Genomic DNA, 17850 nt, shown 5'->3' with positions numbered 1-17850 from the left:
CCCACCAGCGCGGGTCACGGGAGTGCGCACGCGCAATACTCCGTCCCTCCTCGTCCTCGCTCCATTGGCTCGCCTTAGGTCCGGTACCGCCTTGAAGGCGGGGCTGGGTCCCAGCCGCGGCCAATCACGCCCAGGGGGAAAGGTGAGGGGTGCAAGGTGGCTATTCGCCGGGGCGTGCTGGTTTTTTTCAGCGCGTGTGCTGGGCTACCTGGTCGACATGGAGGCGGTCTCGGCGGAGGAGCTTGATGAGGAGGAGCAGCTGGTGAGGAGGCATCGCAAAGAGAAGAAGGAGTTGCAAGGTGACAGGCGAACGGGACCCTAGAAGTCGCGGGGACCCAGGGAAGGGCGCGTGGCGGGTTGGTTTTGGGGAATGTTGAGGGGCTTCTGATCTTGATTCTCCTAGGCTTCTCCCAAGTAGCCAGTGGTCTCTTCCCTCCCGCCTGTGCTGGGTCCCAGAAGCCCCCAGACCTTCAGAAGCCCCCTTTCCTCAGGGCCGCTGCGTTCCCCTTACGCCGCGCCGCCGCTCGGGTGCGCGCGTGTCTGGGAACTCCTACAAGTCGGCACTTGGACCCAGACCCCTTTCCTGCTCTGCCCTCGTTACCGACACTTGGCCCTAAGAGGCGCATTTTGAAATATCTCAATTTTGAGGACTCGGAAGGGATACTTGAAAGATTTAAAAATTTGAGTCATTTTTTACTCTTTTTCTTCCTACCACACCGAACAAACTCACGGATTTTTTTGGGGGGTGGGGGGAGATGGGAATCTCAGCTTTGTCTGGGCTCTCTGTAATTGTTATGTAATTACTCTTCTTGCTTTCATAATTCCTTTTTGTATACCTTTCTCCTTTTACCATTCCCTTACTGTTACCGTTTCTGATTCTTAATCCCTGGGGTTTTGACTTAATCATTTTGGTGGCTTTTCAGCAAAAATTCAGGGTATGAAGAATGCTGTTCCCAAGAATGACAAAAAAAGGAGGAAGCAACTCACCGAAGATGTTGCTAAATTAGAAGCAGAAATGGAACAGAAACATAGAGAGGAGCTGGAGCAATTGAAGCTGACTTCTAAGGAGAATAAAGTATGTCAAATAATGTTTCTCTTTGTATACGCATTTGAAAACAATTGTCCACTTCTATTAAACTGCTACTATGTAAAGTCATAAAATTGGAGGGAAAGAAGTCACTCAGTCATGCTCATGTATCACCACTGATATTTTTCTGACCAGATTTACATGGTGGTGTGTGTTTTTTGAGAGATCAGCAAAGAAAGTCCAGTTTTGTAACCATTTGCTTGCTCCAAAGATGAACGGATGATAAAATGGACTAGAGGAAGCTTCACCAAATGAAAGTTGGAAGACCAATCTTCTAGTCTCAGAAGTGCCATTAAATTAGAATTGTACTCTGGGCAAATTTAATCTTGAGCATACATTTCTCCACATATCATATGATTCAAATACTCCTGCTGTTTAGAATCAAATGGGATAACAAATGTGAAATCATCTTTAAGCTTTAAAAGTGATTTATGAGCAACTTGTAATGAATGTTGATTTACTCATGTTTCTTAGGTAAACTGGAGCACGTTAACTCATCATTTTTAAGTAATATTTACTTCATTGTAGCCATGCACAATGTATTGTATGCTGCACACTTTGTTTAACATATTACATGCATCATATAATTCTCACAACAAAACACTGTGAAGTATTACCTCTGATGTAAGGGTAGATAATCCCATTTGTTCAAGTGGGAAACAGACTCAGAGAGATTAAAAACTTTGTTTTGAATTTTTAACAGTTAATAAGAGTACCAAAGCCAGAATTCAAGATCAGAGCTATCTTACTCCAGAATGTGAATAGAGAATTCTGTTACAATTTTATCTAGTGCGGTAATTTACTGCGTGGGCTTTAGATATCAAAGATCAGAGAATCCAGAGCCTCACACCCAGTTAGAAAGTGCTCGTGTTTATGCAAAATTTTACCTACCATAAATAAATTAAATTTTATTCCGTTCATTTTTGGTCTTGTGTTGACAGGGAAAACAGCTGTCTGCACTAATTTGCAATGGTTGTTGTGTTAAACATAGTCTTCTTTTCTTTAACGTTTTCAGCCAGTCATCAAGGTCCTGGCCTTGTGTGCCTTTTAACTTATTGTATTTCGAAGTAACAAGGCCTGATGCTTGAAGTGTTTGTGTTATCACAATCATGGTATTCCTGATTTTCTCCCTGTCTTTTCCATGAGTGAAATAGCTTTGTTTGCTTTCTCAGGCCTTTCAGTTTTGAGATTTCTCTCCTAGGTTTCCAAGGACAAAAATGTTTGATTGTCAAGCTACATATTGTCCAACTGTTAAAATACAAGCTCTCACCTTACTTTGAACCATTATTTAAAAAAAAAACAAAAAAAAACTAAAGCCTGTTTTTTTTTTTTTTTTCCTGAATGTTACCTGAATTCTTTGGTCATTACTTTGTCTTTTTTTTTTTTCCAGATGCTTCTTTGTATCTTGCCTGTTGTCAATACGACAGTTTGTAAATTTTAGCAGATTCCTCTGAAAAAGCTAAGAATATCCTAATTCCACTAAAGTTGATAACCAGTCTTTGACGTCTTAATTTGATTTTGATATTTTGATCATTTGGGCCGTAGCCTTGGATACTGCTGACTATTGTTACTAGAGGCTTCTATATGTTTCATGTATGTGTCTAACTAAAAACTAGCTCAACTTACAGCTGTAGTAATAAAATACTAGCTACTCAATCCTGATGGTTTTAAGTCTGGCATCTTTTTTCTTCAGCAAACACATAATAGCCATTCGATGATTGGTTGTAACATCTTAATGATAATTATAAATTAAATTTTCCCCTTGTAGTTTTTCAAATTGTAGATGGGAAAGGATAGAAAAAGCTCTATTTGTTACCAGGGTCACAAAGAAGCAAGCCCATCAGGTTCTGGCTAATTAAGATGGAGAAAGGCCTTTCGCGTCACATTTGAGGTTGTGAGAGTCATTAAGAACTCAGCCAGCACAGGACCACGTATTCTGTATGTCCTAGCAGCAGTTAGAGAAGGGAAAGGTGGAGTGCTGAGCGAGCTGGCACTTACAGGAAGTATTTAGATGAATGGAGTGGATATTCTAAGAAGGAAGGAAACCATGCAGGAATGAGCATTGTCTCTGAAGAGCTACAAGGAAAGTTCTTGGGAATCCAACAGATTCCCCAGACAAAATTAGAGGAAAAAGACAAAAACCATATGATTTAGTATTGTATGTAGTACTGTTATTTCAGATTTAAGTTGTGGGATGACACATATGTATGACTTTCAGTAATAATTTAATAATCTAATACTTTGAGTAATAAAAATATTTTTCATTAACTTGTTAATGTTTTTTGTTTCCTTCAGATAGATTCTGTTGCTGGTAATATTTCAAACTTGGTTCTTGAGAATCAGCCGCTTCGGATATCCAAAGCACAAAAGAGACGGGTATGAAAGTCACCAAGTACTTGTCGGTGCTGTGTGCTCAGTGCTGTCTTAGGGGTTGTACTGGGAGGGAGTAGGAAAAAAATGAGAGTCCCTTGCCAAAGGACTTGAACTAACATTTGTTAAGTACTTGCCATTTGCCAGATACTATGCTAGGCTTATAGATAGTGTGAAATCTCATCAGTGCTGACAGTAGTCTTGGGAAGTAGATTTCTTAGCCCCCTTTTATAGAGAAAAAAATAGGCCTAAGGCAGTTATAAAATAACGTGCAGTTTGCAGTACTCATAGGAGGGCGGGGCCAGAAAGGGGGTGTGCAGAGGGTATTGTTCACAGTTATGTGGTCCCGTACAGTAATTCAGAATCTTAAGAGTATGAGCCCAGATAATTTTGATGTACAGCTTTGGTTAAAAAATAGGTTATTAAGTGATAAAACAAGTATTTGACCCTAGAAGTTAAGATATATAGGTGTACAAAATTATCAGAATTATTTAAGTGTATATATGTATGTATATATATTTAAGTATATATATAATTGTGATGAAAACTGAAAAGGTAAAATTCGTTGTGCAAAATGTTAAATAAAGAGTTGGTATTTGAAGGAAATGCAGTTATTTGGATCGGATGATTGAAGTAGGAGAAACAACGTGCACAGAAACAAATGTGGGGATGAAATTGTGCACCATCGTGAGGAAACATCATGATATCAAAGTTATGGGAATGAGAGTAAAGGCCTTTCCACTTTGAAAAATGACAAGAGGTTGAAATTCAATCTTTTCAGTCCCAAATATTGTTTTATTAGCATGTGATGTTTTCTAGGATTTAGATGTTTTTTTTTAAGCCAGCTTTGCATTTTATAATTTCGTAGTACATAATTTAATAGAACGTGGAATTTGCTGTCAGTCAGATGGAGGCTTTAATGTCACTCATGGTGGTGGCTTTGGGTAAGATTCTTAGCCTTTTTAAGCCTCAGTTTCAAATGTGTAGAATGGGGAAAAATAATACCTACTTTACAGAGTTATTGTGGATATTAAATAATTTACTGTTTCCAAAGCCCTAACATAAGGCCTGGGTCGCCAAATGATAGTACTTGTCATTGTGTTAAGTACTGCATAGTGTGCCTTTTAAAAAAATTCAACCTAAGATAAGTATTTGTTTGAAAGTTCCTTAAGTTACAAATTGTCAGACATTTCTCATACGAATATAAAATTTTATTCTTGAGTAATTATTATAATTGTGAATTTCATAGACTTGTGAAATTTAGATCCTGGTATCTTGAAGGTTTTCTAGTTCAACTCTCTACTCATGTATTCTTTTTGTTATGGCCTTAGAATTGTCTTCCAGCTTTTACAGATCACAGGTGAAGGGCAGAAATTCTGCCTGGCAGAAGCACAACAAGATATCTGTTGGAATTGCGTCTACTTAGTAATCGCTGTATCTTAGAGTAGCACCTGTTTAATTCTGGAAAACGTAAGGACATAACTTCCTCCTGTCTTTATCAAAAGACAGGTGTTCATCCCACCTGGACCCTTAGGCAACAAAAACAAAAATACATTAAACTCCCTTACCTTTCTCAAATGTTTTGTTACTTTTCTTCCAAAATGCTGCATAGCTGAAATGCATACCTTTCCCAGCTATGCCCTCAAAAAAAGTGTAGTGTCTTTTATAGTCAGCTGCTTTAACACTCGTTAGAGAAAACACCCTGTAAGTAATGCCCAGAGTTTCTTATTGCTTTGTTGTATTATTAGGACTCTGGAGTAGAAACCTGAAAGTTTATATGGTACTTAAGGAAATGGAACCTGAAAACAGGGTGGATAATTGGGTATTAGACTTACTTCAAACCTCTCCCCGCCTCTTTTTTTTTGTGTGTGTGTGAAAGGCACCAAGAAATGAAAAGCTAATTAACTAATGATGCTTATCTTTGGAGGAGATACAACTCTCTGGTAGAAAGACATGACAAAACTTTATAAAGATTTATTACTGGAACACTGCAGAGCAAATCTCTTAACTTTAACCTAGAAAAGCATAGGGAGTATTTTATTTACTTCAAAGAACTTCAGTGAAAGCTCATTAGTACAGTGAAAAGAGCCCAGAGTAGAATTTAGAAGAACCGGGTTCCAAAAATACAAAATCTGAAAATTGGAATAAGATCTAGTTCAGTTTCTGTATTTTACAGATAGGGGAGCTGAGGCCAGGTTGTCTGCGTGGCGTACTGCGTGTCTGATACAAGCCCCGGCCTAGAACCAGCTTTTAATATTCCTCTTCAGAGCTGTTTTTGTTATATAAGTGCACCAACGTGACTTTAGCTTTGCTGACAGTGTGTTTTCACACGTACATGCTGTTTTCATCTTACATACATTTCCATTACAATTTATTGGTGCCGTTTTATCTCCAGCACTGAGGATGTAGACAGGAAAGTGCTTCATGCCATTGGAAAACTACATGGTGGGGCGAAGAATCCAATGGCTTTCCCACCTGGTGCCCTGGAAAGGAAACACAATTGCTGTGTAATATTGAAGCAGAGCATGAGGGAGGGGGGAATATGAAATGATTGGATTAGTATTTTAGAGGCTCAAATTAAGGTTTTACAGACAGTATAAAGTTCCACTCTTCCGTAACTAGTACATGACATCATTAACTCCAACTCCCATCTGCCGCCTTTTATTCTGATTCAGGTTCCTGGATAGAAGGAGCTCTCTGTGTTGTCCTTGGTCCCTGCTCTGCTTCTAACCAGCTGTATGGCCTTTGGAAAGCTTTCTGCGTGCTGTTTCCTCAGAAGAGGAAAGTGAGGGGTTTTGGATTAGATGATACCCAAGGTGCTTATCCTTCCTCTCCCCTCTGAAAATGTTTTCCCTAGTCTTTTAAAAAGTAATAGTGCCATCTTGTGTCTTAAGATTTTTATGTGACTGTGATCCAAAGTTGTAGGTATGCAGTGAATTAAATTTTTTATGTTAACTTCTGGCTTGGTTGCAGTTGGGAAGAAAAAACTTAAGTAGGTTTATGTTTTATTAGGAGCATGATAACTGCTTTGGATTCAGGTAACTTAGAAATCGCTTTTGGTTTATCTGGCATGGCACACATCAAGCGTGTAGTATAAGCAAGTGGCATTAAGTGAAACTGGAATCTGCCTTTGCATTCACATCTTCTGCCCCCAAGGGGAAGTTAGAGCTAGGGACATAAAACTCTTTACCTTTTCCTTCTTTTTCTTGGTTTACCAAATCCTTCACTGTGATTTGCTACCAATGTCAAGATCCACAGAATTTAGTTTTAACTATTTTTATCCTCTTAAATTGAGAAGCATTTGCTCCCAGTATGCAAGTAAAGCGTACCGTGGGGACTTAGAAGGATGCACACACACACGCAGGTACACACGCAAAACACAATAAAACTGACTTTGTGATCCTGCCATCCAGAGAAAAGTACTGTAAATATTTTGTGTATATCCTTCTAGTTTTGTTTTTTAAAAACTCTGTATGCATAAACTTAATATCTGTTAATAACTACGTACCATCTTCTTTGTCCCCAACCTCATCTCTTGACACTTTTCTCTGGTACGCTAGCTATATGAACTGTGTTCTTCTATGAAATGTAGAGTGCTTTCTGGCTTTTGATCGTTGCTATTCCGTCAGGAATTTTTTTCTCTTTTTCCTCAACCTTCCCACCCTACTTCCTATCTGTCCTTCAAGTCACAAACCTCTCATTGCCCTCTCCCCACCCCATCCTTGCATATGCTGGTTTGGGAAGATTTCTTAATGACATTTGAATAAGGAAAGAGAATTGTAGAATGTAATATATAATACCACTTTTGTTAAAATATTTTTCTCTATATGTTTTCTATGAGTACGTCTGTATTTTATTAAAATGCATAGGAAGAAAAATCTAGAAGGATACACACCAGACTTGTAGAGCAGGCACTGGGATTGGCAGTGGTCCTTAAGGGGATCTTTAGTCTTAATGTGTAATTTTTTTTATAGAGAAGAATGTTTTTTGTCTCTTATTTTAATTAAATGTGTGTGTGTATGCACACATTTTTTTTTAAAGCTAGAGGAAGAGAGTTTCTGTACCCTTCTAAATATTAGCATATTAATGTCTTGCTGGTAAGCTGGTGATTTAGCACATTAAGACTTCGCTGGTGGAGAGATTAAGTTTAAAAGCTTGGATTAGCTTGGACTTATTATGCTAATGATGTTGCTTTAAGGCCTGGGACAACTCAGTCCTAAAATGGTAGTTTGAAATCCGTAAGTAAAGTTGTAGAAACTTGGCATGTAGTTTCTTTTTTTTTTTTGAGTTATAGTCAGTTTACAATGTTGTAACAATTTCCAGTGTGAGCACAATTTTTCAGTTATACATGAACATACATATCTTCATTGTCACATTTTTTTTCGCTGTGAGCTAACACAAGATCTTGTATATATTTCCCTGTGCTATACAGTGTAATCTTGTTTATCTATTCTATATATACCTGTCAGTATCTACAAATTTTGAACTCCCAGTCTGTCCCTTCCCACCTCCCTCCCCCTGTCAACCACAAGTTTGTATTCTATGTCTATGAGTCTGTTTCTGTTTTATGTATTATGTTCATTTGTCTTTTTCTTTCTTTTTTTTTTTTTTAAGATTCCACATATGAGCGATCTCATATGCTATTTTTCTTCCTCTTTCTGGTTTACATCACTTAGAATGACATTCTCCAGGGACATCCATGTTGCTGCAAATGGCGTTATGTTGTCAGTTTTTATGGCTGAATAGTATTCCATTGTATAAATATACCACAACTTCTTTATCCAGTCGTCTGTCAATGGACATTTAGGCTGTTTTTAAATAGACTTCAAAGAAAAATTTGAGGGCTTTCTTTTGTCCTAGTACAGAGCTAGGTGCTGGGTACATACAGATGAGAAATACTGTTTGCCTTTAAAGGAGTTCACAATATAGAAGATTCTACAAGTGGTGATCAGTATGATAGCGCCTGTCGGGGAAGGGAGAAAAACGGCAAAAACTTCTGAGGATCTTCTATTTCTCTCCCCATAATAAATGTAAATTAGTCCTAATCATTAGAAATTAACTTTCCTACATTCTCCTCTTCATAGGACAAAAAAGCTGCATTGGAAAAGGAACGGGAAGAAAGGATAGCTGAAGCTGAAGTTGAGAATTTAACAGGAGCTAGACACGTAGAAAGCGAAAAACTTGCTCAAATATTGGCAGCAAGGCAGTTGGAAATTAAACAGATTCCATCTGATGGCCACTGTATGTACAGAGCCATTGAAGACCAGCTGAAAGAAAGGGACTGCACCCTGACTGTGGCTGCCCTGAGGAGCCGAACTGCCGACTACATGCACAGCCATGTGGAGGACTTCCTCCCGTTTTTAACAAACCCTAACACAGGAGAGGTATATACTCCAGGTAATTTGTTTCTTTACTGTGTCTTGTTGCTGTTGTGGTTGTGGTAGTTGTTCATTAAAGTACTTCCAGGAGCAGAGAATAAGAAAAACCTGAAGAGTCCTTATGGGGGGAAAAATCAAAATTTAGGCAAAATTATTTTCTATAATATTAATAACTGCTAGCACATTGAATAGCTGCTAGATCTTTTAAGTACTTAGCAACTTTGTAGTTAAAATATATTAATCTTTTATATAAGATACAAATAGGAATAGGAGTCATTATTATTTAAAAAACATAGTAATAAGTTCGTATTTCACAGAGTTAAGTTTTGACTAGTATCTGGAAGTCCAGGGCCTGAAGATCGTAAGTAGGGAATGATTAGGAAGACTAATGCCTCCTTTCGTCCTCTGCTTTGGGAGATTCAGTTTTGTTCCCAGTAAGCCATAATGCTCAAGCAAAATCTGACTTTGCAGAACCCAAAACAAAAGAGTTAATAACCTGCCTTACTCTCTACAATACCTTTGATTATTAAGATGAAATATTCATGGGAAAGTAAAAAAAAATGCACAGCTAGCAAATGAAGGAGAGAGCAAGTCAAAGATCTGGGAAAGGTTCTGAAAGAGAGGGAGTAAGGGAGCAGGTTAGCCCCTGAGAGTCAGCGGCATGCGGCGGCGTCCCCAGAGAGCGGGCCTGACGCCAGGGCGGGCTCAAGACAGAAGCCCAGCGCTGACTTCTGTTTAACGGAGTCTCCACCTTTGCTGGTTGTGGGGCAGCAGAGAGGAGGCAGCAACTGAGCATGCTGCATCAGAGAAAAAGACAAGAACGCTTCATTATCTTCGTGCATTCGGCCAGTATTTACTGAAGGCCGCGGTGTGCCGAGGACTGTTCCAGGCCCTCCTCCGCGCTCGGGGGAGACTGGACAGTGCGTGAGACAGACGAACAGGGCGTGCTTTCTCTTAAGTGCCCCTGTGACTCTCTCCCCTTCCTCTAAACAGAAGGGGTGTGGGCTGCCCATTTTAACTCTCTGTGTCGGAGTGTGTATGCTCGAGACGTGCCCTCGCACCCTGCGACTGGGTCTCAGACCTCCTCAGGACTAAGCTGGGAGGCCCAGCTTTGGCTAGACCTGGTACTGATGCACGTGAAGCAGACCTGTCCAAAGTCAGGTGGAGGCACGGTCTGTTGCTGTCACTGGGAAAGGAGTTTCAGCTCACTTGTGCTTTTACCCTGATTGTCCTCTCACGTTTCTTGTCGGATCTTAGCGCTGAACCCGGTTTTACAGAGGATACATTTTTCTTAGTCTTTCACCATATTCCTTCAGATGGAGAGCTGAGCTTTAAAATATATGTCAAGATAGTGAAATTGGTGGCAATTCTGGGGGGTCCCATGCTTGGATAAAGAGAGAGGCAGGCTTGTTACGTAGGTAAGGTTTCGGGGCCTCAGGCTGAGGGAGAGGGAAGTGAATTGTTTGCTCCTGGATGGGATGTTGGAGTGAGTTAAGTTTGGATTTGGGAAATGGCTTAAATTCAGGTGAGTGCAGCTAGTAGAGGAGGAGGAAGTTCATACGTGGGCGGTTTCCTCAGGAATTGTGGGAGCTATAGATGGATGTACCATGAGTTATCAAAGTTATTAAGTGCTGTATTCTGGCCTGTTCTCTGCAGAAGAGTTTGGAAAGTACTGTGATGATACTGTAAACACAGCCGCATGGGGAGGCCAGCTTGAGGTAAGTTGGTCATTATTCGTAGTGATTGTGGGTGGTTAAATTATTTCTAAATCCCTTCATATTTTTCAGATGATCCAAATTTCTCTTTGAAGATTCCTTTTCTTTATTATTTCCTTTTTCTCTACTGATAAAGCATTCAAATTGGGAGTTGATTTTCTTAGGCCTTTAAGCATGTAGCTTTGGTAACGGACGCACTAGTTCATTTTAAATGGCCCAGTGTTTGTTCTGTGAGTTGGGGAGGACAGTGCTGCGTCTGTGTGTTTCCATCTATGATGCTGCTATTGGCTGTGTGTTTGATTTTATGAACTTAGGAAAGTGAGGATTTTATCTTATTGGTAACTTTCTTTCATTAAAGCAAAATAAACAAAACACCTAAGTGGTCCAAGTGGTGATGAAGTAGCCTGGGGTACGATTAGAACGTCAGGGGACAGGATGAAAGTCCTGGGGTTGGGTCTGCTTTTTCCTTCTGCTTCTCAGTTTTGTGACGTTGGGGGTGTCAGCCAACCTCCTGAGCTCGAGTTTCCTAATTACTGAATGGGGATAGTAAAGCCCCTATGTGTGCATAGTAGGCCGTTTGTGGATAATAAAGAAGGCCAACGGTATATGCACAGAAATTTGCAAACTGAAGTGCCAGATGGGTGAATCTAGCAGTATTATTAATATTATTGTGTAACGATGATTAGTCATCTTAAGTAGTTTGTGGCTCTGAGTATTTCGCTTCAAGGATTATGTTGTTTGAAGATATGACATGAATGCTTCTTCAAAGTCTTTCTCAGCAGTGATATATTTGTGCCTCTTCTGAGCCACCAGAGGGAACTGTGTCCATTTGCTTTGCATGCCTCTCCTGGGTCTCTGAAACTCAGAAAGTTTTCATAGTAGGAGTAATTAAAGATGTTTAAGCCTTTGATAAGAATCACAAATTAATATGAGTACTAGAAACCTAAGCAACTCTTTAAATTGAGAAAAACCTTTTAAAACATCTTTTGACGGACATTTTCTCATAAGTGGTTTGTGAATTCATTTGAAATAAGAGTTGCTGTTTTCACAGTGGGGTAAATTTAAATTATTAATGGTAAATAATTCTTTGTACGATTTCTGAAGACTTAGATGGGATGGTAAAATTTCCAGAGCTGGTTTTGCACCCTCCATTCCATGTTAACTTTTAAAAAATAGTGTTTTACGTGTAAGAAAAAGTGCCTCAAAGGAACATTTTACAAGCTAGAACATGGGACTAAATTTGCTACTGTGCAGCACAGAACCTTTTTCATATTCCTGAAGTAATTTCTTACCTTTGTTTAAAATTTCCGAAAGGGACCATATTCTAGACAGAATCTTCTTATAATGGGGCAAATACACAGATCAGGGCATGGTGACTGAAAACTGTTGAGGGTTTGGTTTGTTTCTGAGCTTAGGCCCTGAGTCATACTTCTCAGTTCAGTTGCAGGTCATTTTCTTTCTTTGTGCTTGATGTCTCTTAAGTTTTCTCTGCCCGTAATTCTGGGCTCCAGAATGTGGCACAGTAGGACCTCTCCCGTAAGGTTACTGTGAGGACTGAATGAGCTGATAACACGTAGAGCCCTGAAAGTGCCAGGTCAGAGTAAGTCTAAAAACACGTTACCACCAGTATTCATTAGTACCTATTACTCAGCCGACTTTGAGCTCTAATTTTATATCATGTGGTATGAACTTAAAACTGTGTATTAATCAGATGGAAATTCCATGAAAGGATAGTACAGTTCATAACCTAACTCATTCTACTCATACCTTGAAAATTATGGAGCAGTTTTTCTCAACATGAGTACATTAGAATCATTTGAAAAGCTTTAAAAAAAAATAAGCCGCCTATTCTTCCCTGCTCCCCCACTCCTTCCCCCAGCCTCTCCCAAAGTATGATTGATTTGGTCTGGTAACAATAATTTTAAAAACTTTTATTATGGAAATTTTCAAGGCATCTTTAAAAGTAGAGAGCCTAAGAGAATGAACCGGTTTCCCCACCCCTTGCGTCACTAACCTGGGCATAAATATTTCCAAAGCACTTACGCATTTGATTTTATAAATATTATATTTCTTTCTTTCTTCAACAAATATGTATTAAGTGCCCACTGTATGCCAGGTTCCTGGTGTACATTAAGGGACGAGAGCAGGTCCACACTCTGACTGGTTGCCCTCTTCATTCATAAACTCAGTAGATTATGATTTGAATAAGGTTTACCTCTTCATTTTCCTTACTAATATTTTTTTTTTTTTTTTTTTTTTTGGTTTTACACTTTCTTTTCTATAGCTAAGAGCCCTGTCTCACATCTTACGAACACCAATAGAGATAATACAGGCAGATTCTCCTCCCATTGTAGTTGGTGAAGAATATCCCAAAAAGCCATTAATACTTGTGTAAGTATCTAGAAATTCCTACTGTTAATATTTTTCATAATTAAGACAGAGGATTATGAAAAGATTTTAGGTTTTATATGTTGATAAATCTATCTTCAGCAGGATTAATTATGCTTATTTTATGTTAAAGGCAGTGACAGAATTAGAACATTGTCAAAATACGTGAGTTAGTTAGTTGTTGAAACCTCTAGTGACTTATTCTTTGGTATGAGTTGAGAATAAAGTCATTTCTAATGGTTACAGAATTTCAGGGTTAGTTTTTATGTTGCTCTGGTGTGACATTAATAATGTTAAAAAGTTTCAACAAGTGTAAAAGCTGAAATACATTCATGTGGCTTGATCGTTTATTCCTTAGAGACTTCTCCTTCGTAATTGCACAATATTTTATGTGATCGAGAGTCCTCTGGAACCCAGCATGGACAGTTTGCCGTTGGCTTTAGTGTTTATTAGCTAAACCTGCTACGGCAGTCGTTAATGGCTTGGGTTTAGGTAAAAATTTAAGCTTGTGGAGCACTCAGCATCTCGGTCTTTCCTTTTTCACTCCAGTGACTGTTTCACTCAGCAGACAGAGTTACTGAACCAGATCTCACTGACTGCTGATGCTTCGCAAATGGTGTTGAACTTTTAAGTAATATGTCAATTAAGTCTACTGAACGATAGATATCCGTGGGGAGTTTGATTAATTCAGAGTACTACTTGGTTTTATATACAGAATAAACATTTATGTGCAATGAGTTACTTTTGTCTAAAGTACTCATTCCTCCTTTTTTCATTCCAGATACATGAGACATGCGTACGGCTTAGGAGAACACTACAATTCTGTTACACGGCTGGTGCACACAGCTGCTGGAAACTGCAGCTAGTCTATAAAATGTTGAAGTTGGGTTTTTGTACAGTGTGCTGATCTGAGTATTCATGCCAAGCGTTGGATTGTTCTAAATGTTTCTGGAAAACACAGCTACCTTAAACTAGTTTTATGGCAAAGCTACTAACAGGTTTTTAAAAAAATGTGTCGGAGACGAACTTTAACCCATGTCCCCTTAGTGGTGTTTTAAAAAACATTTGTAAGTCCCTTGCGGAGAACATCATTTATAGGCCACAATGGTACCCCGTGTGCTGATATTTTTATTAATATAGGATCCTGAACATTCTGTTCTGTGTTGAAATAAATTAAATTTTTTTCTCTCTCTTACTGAAAGCTTTCAGTAACTCTGTCAATGTAATTTTTCTTGAAGAAATGAAGTGACTCAGCCTCATGGACATTACAGTAACGCGTTGACGGTGATAGCGAATGTAATTAATGCTTGTAAGTGAACTTGACTGCAGTAACCTTGGTGTTGATGGGATTAATGCTGTGAATCTTTTTATATAACCCCATTAAGGGCAGCTAAGAAGCTTGCTTTAATAAAGAATTTTAAAATACTTACTCAGATGGGAATCAGTTGCTAAGTTTTAAGAAATGAGACAAACCATTGGTATATACGTGTTCCTAGTCAGATTTAAATGCCTGAAGAATTACAGAGAAGTCTTTTATTTGTGTATAACTTAAAAAGACCCAGCAGATTACTGCCTTTCTGATTCATTTGTCACTCTTCACTGTTTCTTAAACTTCAGAATGCTTGTACCATCATCTTTTTATTATCGTCATAACCGTACATTTTTATATTCTGAGTTGTGTTTTCTCTGTCACTACTCAGCTGCTTCTCTTTCCTTGCAACCTCTTCTGCTAAGAAATAGTTCTTGGCCTCTCTTACTCTTTGACTTGTCCAAATCGAAGGAATAGCAGGCCAAATCTACTTCACATTCTTCCTCTTTTCCAGTTTGTCTTGCAAGATCTCTCTTTTTGCTTCACTCTGTAGAAGAAAGCCTCTGTTACCTTTGATTTTGTTAGCCTTATTCATACCACCTTTCCTCAAATACGTGAGGGTATTGTCTCACATATCTGAGAATTTTTATGTTATTTATATGGACAGAGCTGAAAGCCACTGTTTGGGAACCAAGACTGCACAGTAAAATCAGTACAGTGTTTTTCAGTTGAATGACTTGTCTAGCTCAGATTTTATGTTGCTTCTAACAGTATTCTAAGAAGACAGTACCCATATATACAAACGTGTCTGATAATTTGTTACGTAAGGAGGTGTTATAAAGATGAGACCTTTTTGGTTTGATCTGGTTTTCTCAAGTAAGAAATAACTGGTAAGATTTTGCATCAAGTTTATAATATTTGAATTTTTTTCTCCATGAATATGACTAATTTTTATAAGTAAATATTGGGTTTTATAATATTAAAAATGGGGTGTCAGTATCACATGCCCAGCAGGTGACAGTGTGGGAAGCTGGGGGGAGCAGTTGTGGTTAAGCTAGAGCAAGTAAGGACTACACGTGGGTATTCGACTTCCAGAGATTAAGAACCATTCTGCCTGCCAAACAAAGTATATTCTGAATGCTGCTTGTTTTGTAATCCTTGATAGGAATTTTTTGGGGGTCTGAAATTTATAAAAGAGTGAAATTATGACATACTAAGCAGCTTGGCTTTATTTTGAATTTAAAATTAAAAGATAAGCATTAAGAAGTAATAAAACAAGACACAATGGAATCTGAATCTAGTTGTTATGAATTACATCTATTATTTAAAGTATTCTGAAATAACTTATTGGTAGCTATTTTTTTTTTCTAGCAGGATGAGTGGAATTTTCTTGATTGTAAGTGTATTTTTTATTTTTTAAATGGCCAATATAATTATGAACAAGATTTGTATGGTCAGCTTCTGTTCTTTCATAAGACTTGAGATAAAAATTATTTTAGTTGTAACTTAAAATCTTTAAAAAATGGCAGATATACTGATTTCTGCTGTATATAGAAGCAGCATATACTCAGTGAGTCTCCTGTGTGATGCTGGTGTCTTATGGAAGTTTCATAAGCTTCCTTTTGTCCTAACTCAGAAAAGTTTATGTCAGAGTTCTGCAATATGTCTTTAGCCAAAAATTTTATCCCTTAAATATGTTTACAACTTGTGTTAAACAAAAGAGAATGTGTGTAACGAAAGTGAGCAATATAATTTTGCTCAAATTATCTGTTTGCTAAAAGAAAAATAAAAGGTGAATGAATTAAATCAACATTTGTTCAAACCGTTATTCTTTAATTTTAGAATTTAGAAATAGAGAAAGCTCATTTTGTTTTAGAATTTTATTCAGCCTTTATTAGTCCTCATATAATTGAAAATAATACAATCACAGATTCTAAATGTTTATAATTATATTTTATTATTTTAGAATAATAAAGGGCAAATTAATTAAAATATCTAAGACTCATGAGTGTTCAAGAAGAAAGGAAAAGTGAATTCGTGTGCAAGAATGTGAAACAGAAGGAATTTTGTGCAAATTAATCCTGGCACATACTTGTTAATACATTGTCTTGGTACAGGTTATCATGTATTAGCTGAAGGAGCAAGTCATTTGTTTTTCTGATAATTTAATTGGTAATTTCGTACTGTTTTTACTTTTATTGACAAATGAGAGCGGTTTTTCTGTCTGTGTTTTTACAAAGATTGATTCTTCTAAGTCTTGTTTAAAATGTATCTTTTTCCATCTTCTGGAAACAGCAGAACTCACAGGGTTTCTAATTTTTAAAAGTGTGTTTTAGGTGCTGTACACCAGAAATTGACACAACATTGTAAACAGACTATAACTCAATTAAAAAAAAAAAGTGGGAGAAGCAGTCTTTATGTATGCAGGATAAAAATCAAATCACGTTTTTCTTAAGGAGCTAAATAAGTGGAGAAATGCTTGTTATGGGGAAACTGGGTAGTAAATAGTAAATAAATATGCCTGAGCTTCTCTGCTAAGGGAAAAAAAATAAAAATAAAACCAAAGTAAGTTTTGGGAAGTGTCAATTCTTACTCTTTATCCCACCATTGCTCCCTTCTACCTGAAAGTCTTTGAACTGACATTCGGAGTTGGGTACAGCCTTCTTCACCTGGTTTAGTCCTCCTGGTCTCAGCTTAAATAGCGCTGACCAGACTTCTCCCCCACTGGGCTGGGTTGGGTATCCCAGTTCATGCATGTTGCTTCCTAGTAACTATCCACTTACAACTAGTTTTTTATATTTAGTTGTTTATTATTGTTATTATTTTCGCTTAGTCTTTTAAGTGCTTAGAAACGAGAACTTGCTGATTACTACTAAAATACCTAGCACATTGCTTGGCCTATATATTAAGTGCTTCATGTTTGTTGATAGTCGTAAGATCAATTGAGAGGATGGTATATGACAGGCGTTTAATTAGGCTAAAGGACCACGAGCAATAGAAAGAGATGAGGGGAGGGTATAGCTTAGTGTGCACTTAGCACGCGCAAGGTCCTGGTTTCAATCCCCAGTACCTCCATCAGCAAATAAATAAATAACCTAATTACTACCCCCACAATAAATAAATAAAAATAATAATTTAAAACATTAAAAAAGAAAAAGAAGAGACAGTGACTTAGAATTCTGCTAGTGTGTTCCAGTTTATTTACCTTCATGTGTCAATTAGGACAATCTGATTTTAATGAACCTAAAAAAATAGGTCCTCAAAAACAAGTATACAGACCATAAGAATATGAAAAACTAGTAATATACTGACCAGGAGAAAGTTTATAGTTGTCTTATTTCTGTATAATCAGGATGACTAGAATGCCTTACTGAAGCAAATGATCACCTTTCTGCAAGGCTGCTGCATTTATCATTTTCTGAACAGGGATGACTTATACTCTTTCTCCTGATTTTTCTTAAAATACCAACCCCTGCCTTCTGTGAGGACTGAATAAGTCCACTTACATAAAGAGTTAGCACACTGCCTGACACATAGTACGTGCTCAGTAAAGGCAGTCACGTTCTCTTCTGTACAGCCTCATGTAGGCATTTAAATCAAGAT

General features: G+C 37.9%; 1 protein-coding gene across 2 annotated transcripts; it reads left to right on the top strand.

Annotated features, from left to right (window-relative positions):
• Window positions 1-137: 137 nt before the first annotated feature.
• OTUD6B (OTU deubiquitinase 6B) lies at window positions 138-16053 on the top strand. 2 transcript variants are annotated; one of them, XM_010975991.3, is made up of 7 exons: window positions 138-299; window positions 924-1075; window positions 3383-3463; window positions 8542-8854; window positions 10492-10553; window positions 12835-12941; window positions 13720-16053. In XM_010975991.3, exons 1-7 carry the CDS (start codon window positions 218-220, stop codon window positions 13802-13804), a joined length of 882 nt encoding a protein of 293 aa, XP_010974293.1. In that variant the 5' UTR covers window positions 138-217; the 3' UTR covers window positions 13805-16053. The 2 variants fall into 2 exon arrangements, with proteins under 2 accessions (XP_010974293.1, XP_010974294.1); XM_010975992.3 differs by lacking the exons at window positions 138-299; window positions 924-1075; window positions 3383-3463 and adding an exon at window positions 6138-6273.
• Window positions 16054-17850: the final 1797 nt, after the last annotated feature.

Source organism: Camelus dromedarius, chromosome 20 (assembly GCF_036321535.1).
Source record: "Camelus dromedarius isolate mCamDro1 chromosome 20, mCamDro1.pat, whole genome shotgun sequence".
Lineage (NCBI taxonomy): Eukaryota > Metazoa > Chordata > Mammalia > Artiodactyla > Camelidae > Camelus > Camelus dromedarius.
Note: the sequence above shows the minus strand (reverse complement) of the source record. Positions and strands in the feature narration are given on the sequence as shown.

Excerpts from the sequence above, each read along its gene's own strand:
- OTUD6B (XM_010975991.3), top strand. The coding sequence starts at position 218 with ATGGAGGCGGTCTCGGCGGAGGAGCTTGATGAGGAGGAGCAGCTGGTG. Across the intron at positions 1,076-3,382 it reads TGACTTCTAAGGAGAATAAA|ATAGATTCTGTTGCTGGTAA; the intron begins GTATGTCAAATA and ends TGTTTCCTTCAG. Across the intron at positions 10,554-12,834 it reads CATGGGGAGGCCAGCTTGAG|CTAAGAGCCCTGTCTCACAT; the intron begins GTAAGTTGGTCA and ends TCTTTTCTATAG.